General features: G+C 37.2%; 1 protein-coding gene across 1 annotated transcript in view; it reads right to left on the bottom strand.

Moving 5' to 3' along the window:
* Positions 1 to 273: 273 nt before the first annotated feature.
* ARHGAP18 (Rho GTPase activating protein 18) overlaps positions 274 to 15,031 on the bottom strand; it is a 37,600-nt gene continuing 22,842 nt past the window's right edge. The window contains exons 9-14 of the mRNA XM_009999217.1: positions 12,772 to 12,854; positions 11,018 to 11,224; positions 10,091 to 10,237; positions 4,238 to 4,362; positions 2,977 to 3,038; positions 274 to 365 (exon numbers count right to left, since the gene is read on the bottom strand). Of these exons, the coding sequence (XP_009997519.1) occupies positions 274 to 365; positions 2,977 to 3,038; positions 4,238 to 4,362; positions 10,091 to 10,237; positions 11,018 to 11,224; positions 12,772 to 12,854 (716 nt within the window). The remainder of the gene's footprint in view (positions 366 to 2,976; positions 3,039 to 4,237; positions 4,363 to 10,090; positions 10,238 to 11,017; positions 11,225 to 12,771; positions 12,855 to 15,031) is intronic.

Here is a 15,031-nt window from a genome sequence, read left to right on the forward strand (position 1 = left end):
ATAAATTCTTCTGAAACAAGACCTACCAGATGGGAGGTAGATTAGTGCCATTAAAATATTTAAGGTACTTATTCTCATTTCAAACATGAGTGGGAAAACTGTGCTATCTTCAAAACTTTACTGTGACTAAAACTGACAATTTACTGATAATCACTTTTGGGTTTCCCTAACTTTTTTTTTTTTTTTTAACTGAATAAGGACAGACTATCCCTTTGAAACATTCAGCCCTACAAATAAAGTCCACAGGTTGTTCTTTTGCAGTTAGTTGTGAGCTTAGCTCTGCTTAGATTTTATAACCCACTCAGCATTTGGGTTGAGCTGGTATAGGTCCTTCATGTAGGTATCCTTATCAAGGCAGCGTTCTCCTAGAAGCAGAAGAAATATATGTGGTTACAACAGTATTGAAAAAAGATAATAATTTCAAAGTTCCTGTCACTGTTTTATTCCATTTAGGTTTTCAAGCCCTTTCTGTGGTACTAAAAAAAGTACAACACAGCTAAAAACCTTCAAGTGCTCTTAGCCTTCCCATCTGTCTTGAGAGGAAGGGGACAGAGGAAGAAGGAAGGAGGGTAGGGGCTGTGCCACCTCTGTGGCATGTTCTATGTCATAGTCATCACACAGATCATGTTCATGGGAGTTCCTCTCTGTGAAGGTTTAGGAAAAAAGGAGCAATGCCCTAGTCCTCTTGCAGTTAAATCACATTAAATCATGTGGTTAAAACACTAGGTTCACATTTGCATAGAAACCCATTAACATTTCAGGTTGTTTTCCCCTTCTTAAATGGAAACTTTGAGCAAGGTTTGTCCTTGCTAAGAAGGCCTTACTCCTTATCCTGCTCCTCTTGGTCAGCAGTTCTGCATAGCACTTGTCATGGTTACTGTCCTAGGAGGGCAAAGTAGTACAGTGTTGGTGCATTACAAGCAATTAATTTATATCTAGGAGCTACGATGAAAATAACATATGCTGATCCATCAAGCTCTACATACTCTTCCCATTCCTTCACAGGCAAAGCATTATCTCATGCATTTGAAGTTGTACTTCACAGCCCCTCTCCTGCCTCTCCATGCAAGTGATTGGGGTAGATGACTCATGTGCCAGCCAGACATTTCAAGCCCATGTGTTCCTGAAGCAGGAGGTAAGCAAAGGTGTGATGCTGCAGCTGGGTTTGTCCTGCTAGCTCTTTGGCTTCCTGAGCAGAGCAGGCAAGAAGGGAAGCCTCCCTGCTCTACCAGGCTTGGCCTACACCTGTTCCCTCTCCAGCTGCTCTCCTTGCCAGGCAGCAGCCTGTCCTTCCTTCTAGTATTTTTATCTCAACCTACACACAGTGCAGCATCGTCAAGCAGCAAGAGCACAGGGACAAGGATTGCCACGTCTGTATCCAGTCCCCATCACGAAGCTATGGCAGAAGTCCCGTTCAGTGTCCTGAAGATCTGTAGTGTATTGAGTACTCAAGAAATGTGTGGAGACTTAAGCAGCTCCATCTGCTATGGGACAGGATTGCAGCACTCAATGGAACTAGGAGTCTAAGTGTAGGTATAAGAGTGTATCAGGAGCCTGTTGAGTCTTCCATCTTTTGGGCTCTCTCCACATAAATCAGTCACTTTGGGCAGAAAGAACGACGAAGATTGGGACAGTTGGTTTACTTAAACCTGTACAGCAGGTTAAAGACAGGTAGTTTCTCTTCTCTCAACCGAGAATATTAATAAGGACTAGTATCTGTAAGGGCGGATTAAAATGAAAATTGTCTGGAAGCAAAGCAATCAGTTAGAGGAAATACCTAAGCTTTCTATCTGCTACAAAACTAATCTGCAACTAGTCATGTATTTTCTCTAAGAGACATACAATTTCTGTCACATGTTTCCATTTTCAGTGGAATTTGTGTTACAAAAATGTTTTTCTACAATGCTTACACCTCTGTACAATAAAAAAGGTACTCCTTTAAAAAAGCCTTACATCTAGGATCACAACCTGCTTTAACAGTCAGCAGACATATGTATATATTTGACATACAAGACAAGATGTAATACATCAATCTGGCTTCCAGCTATCTTAGTAACTTTTTTAACATTACACTTAGTAAAAACACTAAAACATATCTGTTGTAGGGAACATAGAAAAGTGTTCTTTTAAATTTACTCTAAATCTTTTGGTTTTGACACACACACACAAAATATTTTTTAAAATAGTGATTAGGTAAAAAGGAAAAATGCTAGCAGTAGCAATATTCATGCAGGATTTATACTTGAAGAGTACAGAAGTACTGTGTATTAATGGAATTTTGTAACTTCAATTAAAGTTTAACAGGTAACAGTTAATAAGAGGAAAGTAAATGTAAGTCCAATTCAATACTGTTTTCCAGTTCCTTTTTTCTTTTTGCTGAGCACATGAAAAATAGTGATGAGAAACTGATCCTCAATGAAAAAATACTTTTGCATTCATCAAAGAAATTTTCACAACTGTGTTCAAAATTGTCTTTTAGCATTAACCTTGCTGACCTGCTGCTTGCTTTAATCAAGTGGGTCTGGAACACACAGAGCAAGAAAGACTGATCGTTGGAAAATTTTATCACTAGGTCATCTTTTTGGTTAAGTAATTTTTCTCCCCAAAGGAACCTGCAAGTAATGCTCAAATTCAGACCATGAAGGACTTTAAGTTCACTTATTATGCCTCAATCTAAAGAGATGAATAAGATGAACTTCAAGAACCTTCCTATACAACCTTTCTGTGCTTCTTCACTGTGCACACGTATCAAGAACACCTGTAACAGCTGCCATCTTCCTCTGGGAGAGATAAGATGCTACTAATATCATGATCAAACCAACATTTCTGCTTCCTTCTCCCCAAGGTTAACTTACTGTCTTAGCATCAGGGAGAACTAGGGACATGAATAAAAATACAAACACAGTGAAACCCATAGACCCCGTGTGCCAAGAAATCCTATTCTAGCAAAAGGAGTCATTCAGAAGCCATTCTTACCGATATTTCCTCCTATTTCATATAGAAAGACTTCTTCTTTCTTGAGAGTTTGGACATTTCCACTGTCAGGAAAAAAACCACAAAGAGTAACTATATTGTGAAAGAGCTTGTACACTGGCCACTTAAATATGTCTGGAAGAAATTATGCTAGTTAAGATCAGCACTGTACCTCTTATATTATACTTGTCTACTGACCCAGTAAGTGAACAAGAATACTCGTGCATGCTAGTGCAAATGAATAGTCCTGCAAGTGAGCAATACATTATAGAAAAGATAAAATAAGACAGATGTGAAGAAACTGTAGAATTTAGAAGAGAATTCTGTTGTTATTAGCAAATAGCCTGATATTTACCCTCTGATTTTTCTTTCACTGCTGCTGCAAAAAAAAGTACTCCCCTCAGACATTTAATATTTCAGAAAGAGCCTCATGATTGGGTGGAAGAAACCACATTCTTGCTGGTTTTAATTTTGCTGCAACTAAAAGAAGTAAAAAACAGACAGTGAAAGAATAAAGCCCCCGTATTACAAAGGGATTCTATTATTCTCACTGCTTAATTGTAAGAATATATGCTAAGGCACAGCCAGAAAACAACTGCCAAAATTGTAAACCTCTACAAAAGGATTTAGGAAAAAGCAGCTTCTTAATCTCAACTAGTGCACCATGTTACTGCTTTAGCATGAATACTCATATATATGATACACACGTGTTTAATATTTTTTCTTGTTAAGTCTCTTCCGACTTCTTACTTTCCTCATATATAAGAACAGATGTAAAAGCTTGATTAAAACCTGTCCCTTTTTAAATGGATTTTTACAACTCAAATGTAACTTTCCTTTTAAATCACTGCACATGCATGACATTTGCACACCTTTATATTCCAATACCTATACTGTTGCTATACATAACTCAATTTTTGTACATAATATTTTCTTACTCTTATCCTCACTCTTTGTTTCCTAGACTTATTTTCTTGGAGTTCTGTTTTCTCCTCAGAAAGTTACACACTTATTCCTGGCCCATCAGATTAAAGAATAGTTATTTTTTTTCCCAACAGAACTCATGTATTCCTTACGTCTTTGTAAGCTTAAAGACATTAGAAGCATTAAGTTAATTCCTCAAGCATGCATTCTAATGGCTAAATTTGCCCCAAAAGTTAATGAACTCACCTGGACTAAAAGTATTTGAAAACTTTTTTCTTTGTATTACATATGAAAAGCTACTTCTCCCAAAATGATAACAAAGCAAAAATGTGCTTTTTACCTTTTCTGGCTGAGAAACCTGGCTACTATATCACCGGCTTTCAGTTCTTCTGTCAGCTGGATTGCCATGGAAACTTTGGAAAGATGAGGCGCTTGTACCCGTATCACTCCCTGAGGAACATCAGCCTGCAAAGCAGTAACAGTGCTGGAACAAAGCTGCTAGCAGCTGGCTTTGATGAGCTTCTCAAAATACAGTATGGAATAAGTAACTTAGTACAGGGCTCTGTACTTAACTACTAGCTACTGCACTTTGCTGCAGAAATATGATAACTACACAGCAATTCAGTAAATTACATCAGACCTTCAAATCTCTTTTTAACAGCAGGGAGGACTTCAGAACAAACAGTAGTGTTTAATTATTTTTCAAAGATGTTAAGAATAACAATAACAATTATTTCTAGATTAAGAACACACTGGTAAGAAAAGAAGCATATGAGATGGATATGGAAAAGACTTGCTGCAGGCAGGAAAGCCAGACAACCCCCCTGCACCACCACCCCTGCTAAAACTTCCAGAAGAAGCCTTTCCAGTTTCATTTAATCTTCAATACATGCAGAAAAAGAAGAAATCACAAAGTATTCACGGCTCAGTCTACTTTAAGTGATTCCTCTTTTCAAATATAATTTCCTTTTAAAACAGATACTCAATACTGGAGCTTTTTTGCCCTATTTTTTATTCTCCAGAAAGAATTCAGCTAGTCAACCTACAGGTCTGACTACATGTTGGATTTGTATTTTATTTCAACCCAAAAATCCTTGATGATTAATATTAATCATATTAGTTACAAAGAAGGAGGGCTCCAAAGGACAGTTTTTCTGTTCAACTTGGAGTACATGACACTTGAAGTTACAAAAGGCACCATTTATTTGTGAATAAGGTCCTAATTTCTGTTCCTGGAAATCCCAAGGTCATTTTTCTTCTTGTGTTACATTACCATTTACCCAAATGTACTCATTTTGATAGGAAAAGAAATGTAAGACTCTCAGTAGTCAAGGTTGATTATGACAGTTCATTCTCTTCTTTCCACCCCCATTTACTACAATTGTAAGGCTGAACATTTCTTCTTCCATAATCAATGAACAAATCTGGGCACCTGTGAATCCAGAAGAGCTTCTCTGAAACCATTTGAGTTAAATGAATAAAGAACAAGTATAAATGTGAACAGAATCAGAAGCACAGCTTCCTGAGAAAGCTACTGGCTCATTATTATAGCAGTGGTGAGCTTCAGGAAAGTAATTTTAAACAAAAAATTCATCAGTTCTTCTATATCCAGTCTTATTTATTTAAAAATACTAGACATAGTAATTATTTGTGTCTAAAGCATTAAGAATCACCAAATTGAGAATTTGCTTTGTAGTAATAATGGAATCAAATATTCAAAAGGTTGCTATCGATCTCAAAGAGCAACTCCCTACATGCCTCCCTAAATTTGTCAAATATGTTCTTTAAGGTCTCTCTCTATGGAAACAATGGCTGTTGCCATCTGTCAGGAAGTTAAATCTTGCTTAAAATCTTTTGTCTCTTTTCCAAACTGTTGGGAACCTGGCAAAAGTGAAGGAAACTTTTAAGGATAAAATGGTTATTTACAGATGTCCCTCACTGGACTTTCACCAAATTCAGCATAGTAAATTGAAATTTGTTTTCTTTTTCTTTATGTAATTCTGTATCATTTTGTCACAGTTTATTTTAATGGAGTTTTTCCAACCTTCAGCTGGATAACAGTTTTTTTTTCTATACAGCAGACATATGCTACATGATTTAAAACCTATCTGCTTTGAGAATGAGAGAAGGGGTCAGAAACACCCACAGAGCTGTAACATTACGGCCAGAGATCAAACAGAATAATTGCTTTGCTTATTCAGACAGAATCATTATAAGCTCAGCTAATGAGTGCATTTTGCCACTTTCACCACCTGAATTTACAGAAGAACTCGTGCTCAGCTGCACAATATGTTCATGGTGCCCAACTGTAGAGAGCAGATACTGAGCATCCCTAGCCCTTTCACTGTGCAAGCTGTTGGCAAAGAAAATGAATGTGGCCACCAAACATCTAGGAGCAGAGTCACAGAAGGACTTGATCTCTGCACAGGCCAGTTCAAAACACCTAAACTGGGGCTCCTCATCCCAACATCTAAGCCAAGTACCCATAAGGTGAATGACAAGATGCTGAAGGGTAGGTCATCTATAAGTAGTCTGTGAATTCCCTCTCTTGCCCCACAGGCTCTCTCAGGAGGAGGTTTACAACAATGAAACCTCTGGCTGAGTTAGGTACTTGCACACTTTAAAAACCTGAAGAGAGATACATCCTTAGCTGATGGAAAATACGCTGGCCTACAACGTTGTATCGGGCACAGCAGTCACCTGTGAGGTAATCCTTTTCTTTCAAACTCTCTTTTTAGAGGGACTTGAATCAATGTACCACAAAAGAACTGCAGCTGCTTGGCTACAGGATCTGAGGTGGGTCTCTTCTGGATTTTCCTGTTCCATTTTGCATGACACGCTCAAATATTCATCAGGCCAGATGAAAAGAGAATGAAGTGACTGTGCAGTATTTTCACTAATGACTAATATGACCAAATAAAAGATACACTTATTAAATGTGTAAATGATGCCAAGCAGGAATGGAGGACGAGCATTATGAAGAATAAAACTGGAATTCAAAAGGGTCTTGCTACATAGGAGACAAAGTCTGAAAGAAATGTGACGCAGTTGTTCTCTTTGAACTGCAAAGTGCTGCACCTAGATTGGGACAAACAACTTTAAAACTACATAAAAAGAAATTATTTAGTGGGTACATTTTGATTATTTTTTTTTTAGTAAATAATCTGGCACTGCAGTGGATAACAAATTCAGCAAGAGTCAGGAATGCTATACTGTGAAAATTTAAACAGGTTTTGCAAACAGAATGGCTGTGGAACACAGTGGTTATTCTAACCTGTATTAGATAGTAGCACCATGTTGTGCTGCTAACATGACTGCTCCCATTTTTTGAAACAATTGCAACATACAGAGGAATACAATGACAGATGGTATAAATTTGGTTAATGCTAATAGGTAAATTTCCAGTCCTGAAGGCATCTTTCTTTACTTGGCTAGAGCATTATGCACTCCAACAACAACAACATAAAGACTTAATTCCCTAACAATGACTTGGGGCCATAGGAATTCATAGCTATGCAGAAAAGCAATTAACCCTCACAAGTCTTCTAATACTAACCTCTCTAAATTAACCCTCGTGAGCCCTCTAATTTTAACCACTCTCATCACTGCACAGAGATCTTGCCAAAGTTTGCAGTAAATGCTATTTAAGCTCAGTCTTAAAAGGAGAAATTTGATTGATAGAATAGCCTCATCAGAGAGAAGATGAAATTTTATCTAAATGACATGATCGCCACTAAGATCACAGATCCTGAGGCATTTCAGGAGAGCATGGAAGTGACTAAAGCTCTGTCCAGCTATGTTTAATCATGTGGGCTGTCACAGCCTGTGGTAGAAAATAGCAACTTTTACTTGGTTTTTGTTAAGCTGGACAAGAGATAATTAGCTCTCAAAAGTTTCAAACAGTTTTCACTGGAGTGAGGATTCACCGTAACTCTGCCTGCCTCATTTGACATCTAATGATGAAATACAGATCAAGAACTGCACAGGAAAATCACCTCAATTTCAAATTAAGGCAGTAAAAATTGAAAAATTAGAAGAAAGAAAACCCACAATAAATTTTCCTTAAAGAATGAGTCAGTTCTTAATCAGAAAAAGGTATAAAATTGTCATTCAAAATGAAGCCTTACCAATTTGTATGATTTTAAGAGTACTATGTTCTCAGGCACCTACATTACTGAATGCTTCAAATAAGCATGAAGTATTTGTGAAAAAATTGTACCATTTAATTTTGAAGAAAATCCCCACAGAATTCTAAGGCTTAAAGAAAATTACTGAATAATAACTTCACATTTACATTTGAGTAAGAATGTATTACATGAGACTTCAGCCCTGGCTCCCCTGTGGAGCCAGCATATGCATTATAAAGCATATTTTACTCTAAAAGAACAGCAGCACTGAATTACTAAAAAAAAAAACACAAAAACCTGAATTTGGAACAGCATTTGCCTATTTCAGTGTATTTGCTGTTATTTCTAGGTTGAACAGGGGATGGCAGCATTAAGTGCCATCATAACTCACCTGAATCGTATTCAATGAATTCTTTTCTTATTAGAGAGCATAAAACCAATGTCAATGTTTTATTAGTTTTATTTTAATTTTGCATGGAAGTCCCCATTCTGTGTACAGATTTCTTTGTATAGATAGATATGAAAGTAAGGCAAAGTGGTATTTGGGGAATTAATTAATTTTGGGCATTAAGAGATATATCCAATATTGCATGCAAAATTTGGTAGAAACACTGAAATATAAGTCTGCAGCAGATGCTGGATGCAGTTGTCCAAAGGATCCAACAACTGGCACAGTTGAAAAAAAATTAGAAGGTATACTTGCAAGGTCAAACGAGGCAGATTTATGGGATATTATAGCATATTAATTTTCCATATCCTATTTTTTTCTTAATATCTTAAAAAAATGCCTTTATTAGACTACAAAACCCCTTTTTTATAAGTTTTCCATACCTACACTAGACAAGAAATCCAGACGACGCAGACCAATGCATTTTTACAAGCTACCACAAGATGTCTCTAATTCACCAGAATCGTCAATATGACTTCAACACACAAGGTGGTATTTTCATACTACCCAAATCTGATACGTATTCATTATAGTATCAAGATACACATATTTGGTGTTATCTGTTTATATATTTAAAATAACTTTGGAATCTTGTATTTCAAATGCAGTATAATTAAGATACCATACTGTATAGGCTACTAATGATGTAATTGCTAACTTCATTGATATCGTAAATAATAAGCAATTTCAAGGTACATGAAATATAGTTTTGGAAAGTTTTGAAGTCAGTGGGAACAGTTCAATTAAGATATAATAAGTATGGGAAGTAATAAAAAAGTACAGGAAAAATGTATACACTAATGCCACAGTATTCTTTTTCATTGTAACAAACGTGTGAAAGTCTCCACATCACAGATTGTTCCCTCAGAATTCACCTAATGGAGTGATACTGAACTGTAAATGATATACACAACGATAAGATAGGAATAGACACTTGAACAATAGCTACAGCAGTACTAGTTTTCTGGGTTTTTAAAAATTTGTTTCATCCTTTGGGGTTTCTTGGGGTGGGCAGGGCATGCATGCATGGCATGCTCCACTTTACAAGAGTTTAAGATTCCTTGAGGCAAAAAGTTCAGTGGCTTGCGAACTCCTATCAGAGGAAGTTTCTAAACACTGTTAAATATCAAATAGTGAAATATATATATATATATATATATTTAAAATAAACACATGGTCTGCTGTGGCTTCCATTGGGCAGCAATACATCTCCCTGTTCATAGCAGGGAGACTGGATCCTGATGATCTTTAAGGTCCCTTCCAACCTTAAACATTCCATGATTCTATGGTCCAAATGTGGGTATAGTAATACTGAGTGTTGTCACAACACTCGCTCCCTGAACAGATGCAATCCTAGTGTACCTTTGTTTCAGATGTCCAAATTGAAACAACCTGTGAGATATTTTTCACAACAGAAATATTTGGAAAAATTCTGGAAAATAAACAAACAAGCCCCTAAATGTGTCATCCTAGGAACCAATAAACTACAAAACCCATATGAACTTTCTATTTACTGGTATCTCAGTTAAATAAACGTAGATATTCCCCCTGGTATATCTACATTTTCACTAGAGATTATGGGGTTAATAATAAAGTATTTAAGATTTATGTTCCTTACATCATTAGGGGTCTTCTCTTGTTTCTCATGTTTTTCCCGGTCATATGCCATCTTTTTCAGAAGTTTCTTCATAGCTTTGTCCTTTTTCTCCTTCTTCTGGCTTTCAGTGTTTTGTTTTCTTATTTGGTTGACAATAAACTTGGGAATCTGCATGAATATAGATAGTATGTATGAATATATACATAATTTCCTTAAGTAACTAACTTATCAAAACTTTGTAAGTTGACAGAATGTCAGGTTGAATTAAAAAAAAATAGTACTGATTTCCAGTAATACTTAACAACCAAATAATATATATTTAAATTTAAAAATATCTCCATTTGTGATTCTTCCATTCAGTAAGCTCTCAGGGGAAGAAAGGTGGAATCATGCAGTGTTTTTACTTTCCTCACCTAAAAAAAAAAATCCCTTACAGCAGTAAGACCTTTTCCTCACATGCAGCAAAGGTCAAAATTGTTTAAAGTTGCTGATGGACAACAAAGCCTGAAGTACTCCAATCAGTTAAGAGCTTAGCCTGAGACCATGGCACAACTTCATGTTTTATCAAAATATGTTTCATGTAATACGGAGTTTGGTCCAAGAGGGAAATGGACTAAAACACTATGTTTCCTGCTAGTATCTCTAAGTAGAAAAGAATAAATTCCTCATAACAATGCATACTGATAGGCCAAATACAAAGGTTCCCCAAGGGCTTATTTTTGAGCTCACATATGGTACGTACAAAATTAAAACTCTGACCATCAGAGCTTAACTCTACCATAGTACGCAACAATTCTGTTTGCTGCCGTAAGTTACCTTTGAACAAGAACTAAGCTGGATGGGGATGATTGTTCTCTAAATTACGGAATTAAGTTCTTATTACTTCTTTATTCAGACGCCTTCTTTGCAAAATTTATTCTTTTTCCCCTCCCTTAAGAACACACTTACTGTCCAGAGAAGTTTTTGGTACTGAATCATAAAGCGCATGACATTTGCTGTTCCAGCTGCCATAACAAACTCGCTTTGTTCAATAGTCTTTGAGCCAAATCCATGAAAGGTGAAAAGGTTTGGGGCCATCACCATTGCAACGTTCTTCAATGTCATTTTATTTTTGTCTCGATGATCAATAACCCTTTGGAGAAATTCAAGCAGTACCTGAAATAACAGCAGAACTTACAGCTCAACTCTGCAGACGAAAAAGTTACAAGTGAAACATGATGTTACTTATTTTTGGAAAAAGCTCTTAATTCCTAATTACAGCACATTAAAAGCAATCAATAAAAGGAAGTGTGGATATGCTTCTTTATGAGACTGTAATGAAAGTTCTGTTTCCTTTCAGTAATGAGGTAAGTAATGGGTCTGCTTATCCTGGGGAAGACTGAGGGGGGATCTCATAAAAGCTTATAAATATCTAAAGGCCAAGAGTCCAGTCTCTTTTCCGCAGTGTCCAATGACAGGACAAGGGGCAATGAGCACAAGCTGGAGTATAGGAGGTTCATGTTAAACATAAGGAAAAAGTTCACTGTAAGAGTAACAGAGCCCTGGAAGAGGCTGCCCACAGAGATTGTGAAGTCTCCTCCGCAGACATTCAAAACCCATCTAGATGTGTTCCTGTGTGACCTGCTGTAGGTGATCCTGCTCTAGCAGGAAGATTGGTCTAGACGATCTTCAGTGGTCCCTTCCAACCCTGAGAACCCTATAACTCCAAAAGTAATTCTTGTTATTTTTGTGAATAATGTTTTCAAAAGCATTCAAGTGACTTCAAAGCCCTGCACAGTAAGATATTTTCCAAACCACTCATTGTGTAGGTGCATAAGTAGCACCCCACAGATGCTTTTGAAAACATTACTGCTGGCTTTTCTTACACTGAAAGTGAACACAACAGTGCCAGCTGTACTGCTTATGGAAACATGGGAATGGCTAGTTCTGTAAGGTAAGCAATTTGTGAGTTTAACTGCATCATGAATGACAGGTAGCCACTTAGAAACAGACAATCTTCAATTAACTCAGTTTCAGATATTTGTGTCAACTCAGGAGCACTCCTAACTGCTTCTGCACAGTAAACAAACTCAAAAAGAAAATAATATTTAAACAGTAAGACCCAGTAGGATTTTTTGCCTGTAACAGAAGATCTGCATCCTACACAAACCCTGCACATTAATTTTTGATTGTAGCAATTTTAACAGCAAGCATATTCTGAAACAGATGAACAGCTTTGCTATAAAAGGACAAGCCCAATTGGAAGACTCCATGTAATATGCTGCAAATACCAATAGGAAGTGTAAATTTTGAGCCTATTGAGAATAGAAACAAACAGCACACAGCTAAGTGGGGAGTGAAAATTAAGAGCTCAACCCATTTTGCCAATGCAAACTCTCACCCATATTATTTTAACACTGTTTATTTTTGCATTGGAAATAATGACTGCTGCTGCTATAAAAGGAAGAAAACTTGTAAGATAAAAGGTCGCTTGCTAGGAGATTATTATTGCAACCTCCTGGAAAACATTCAAGTCACATTCTTACTAGTAACTTGGGAGAAATGAGGGTCCTATGCTGTTTTTTTTCTGAAGTTCTGTGAAATATGGAAAAAGAAAGTATCACTAGTTTCAGCATTAACTTTGAGTTGAAGAAAAAAGAATGTTAAAAGCATTCATTGCAGTGGATTCACAGAAACAGACAAAAAGCATTAGCAATTCTAACCTTCAGAGTGTCTCTGTTTGCTTCAGGTAGAAGGAGAACCAAAAGATTCAAAGCTTGAAGTTGATGTTTCTTGGTTGGAAGATCTGCCAGTGAAGCACATGAACCTCAGTATTTTAAAATTGTCATTTGTCCTCTTCAAAAAGCATGATTTTAAGCGGAAACCTCTTGCAAAATGCTGAATGCACACGTATGGCTAATTGTCATAGTATGACAAAGGGCTGGCAGATCCTTGTTTTCTGATACTCATTTCCAAATGTTCTTTCAGAATTCAGTTGCCGCATGACTCAGCAGTCTTCTGGCAGTATTTTCTAGATGCCTTGTGACTATTTTGCAATGTTACAAGAAGAGATAGTCAGCTAACGGTCCCTCCCTTTTTGAGCCTGTGCCCCAACATATGAAAGGGTATATTCAAAACTGCTTTCACAGTTTCTCTGATTGCCTTAACAGTTGCATGGTCTCCCAAGTCACCCACACAGAATGAATAGCACGTGTTGCTGAATAAGGCAGGTCTCCAGCGACATAAGCAACAGCAGCTGCAATGGCAAACCAGTGGGGATAAAGCCAAGAGCAGCAAAGCTTAACACATACCTACAGCAGTGAGTGCTGTACCAAATGTGTCAAGCTATAATTAAAGAAAAGTGATCTTAGTTCTGCTTTTTACCCAACTGCTCAGTCGTGCGTCATTACTCCAAGATGCAGGGTGAGTGGATCCTTACACTCCTCCACCTCCTAAAAGAGCTCCTACATTCTGGCAGTGTTGAGCAGCAGAAAACCTCAACTCACTAATGTTTGTCACTTGTGATAAACTTCCTCCTGTCAAGCGTTAGAGGACAAGCTCTGGCAAGTCTTCTCAGCAGATTCCGAACGAATCATGCCACACATAAAACAAGTGAAGAAGGAGGTACCTGCACTTGACATAGTTTTATCACACTATTTCAAAATTCAACAGGCTGTTCTGCACCCTGCTGGGATTCCAACTGAACTGCTATTTCATCCAAATCAGTTTAGGAGATTAAAAAAAAAAAAAAAAAAAGTTCATTAGTGAATTAAAAAAACACCTTGCTGTCTGCCTGCTGCCATAATGAAAATTAAGGATCTGAATAAATGAGTGACAAACTGTATAGGCATTTAAAACATGCAAGTAGTGATAACAGTGTATCTGCCTGCTCTAGAAAGACAGACATTGAAAGTAAGGCTTAAGTTGAGTTCCAAAACACCATGTCACAATGTTCAAAATGCAATGAGAATCAACCTTTTCCTAGGAAAGAAAATAAAAATACCCCAAAAAATTGCAAAACAATTAAAATATCTTACTTAAATCAAAGTTTCTGTCTATTCACCTAAACAAAAACTGAATTTTGAAGTACTTAAACTAACAAATTAAATTGTTTAAATGAAGTTAAGTATTTTTTTCTAACCACACTACCTAGTCACAGTAAGATGAAAAGCACTCATTACTGTCACAAACATGGCCCTTTTTCTCTAACACCTAATCTTACTACATGTAACCAACAAGACAGGCAGACAACTTAAACAATGGAAGGCTATGAAGTGCTATGTCTGTTTTGCATCAAATCCTTTGGCTCAGCATAGAAAGTGTTTTGGATCCTGGCACTTGAGTATTTTCTGGGTAAGTAAAACCACATCAGCCTTCAGACAGCTCAGAAGCAGCAAGCAGAAACTCCCCTGGTTCCAATCAGTGTCCAGTAAGTGCAACAACCTGGAGGAGCTGTTTTCTGCCAGTATAATTTGAAAGCAGTAGGTCAGCTTTAACTTTCTGCTCAGTACTGGAAAATCAACAACACTATGTAGCAGGCCCAAGCACCAGTCCCCTACTTCCACCAACTTAATGGCCTTGAAAGACAACTCACAGAGACTGACACAGGCCACAGTTTTTAAGAATATTCATCTGTCTGCCTGTCCATGGGAATTCCCTGAAAGTGTCCCTTAGAAATGAGCCATCACTCCACCCGTAGACAAGGGGAATAGTTTTTTCTGAGACTTGCACTCCTGTGTTGGCTAGGGAGTTAATGTACATGGGTGCTCACTCCTGATTGATTATCACCAAGCTGCTCTCTTCCAATTACAGCTGGTATGTTTGCTGTCTTGGTGATCAGCTGGCAAGGAGAACATTTTCACAGGAACTTGCTGATTTCAAGGGACCAGGCATGATCAACAGTTCTGACTATTCTACTTTAACTTTTCCTCTTGTAAATAGAAAAAATACTCTAATTAGTATAAATTACCATTTGTTAGATTT

The sequence above is a fragment of the Chaetura pelagica genome, unplaced genomic scaffold (genome assembly GCF_000747805.2).
Source record: "Chaetura pelagica isolate M959 unplaced genomic scaffold, ChaPel_1.0 scaffold90, whole genome shotgun sequence".
Lineage (NCBI taxonomy): Eukaryota > Metazoa > Chordata > Aves > Apodiformes > Apodidae > Chaetura > Chaetura pelagica.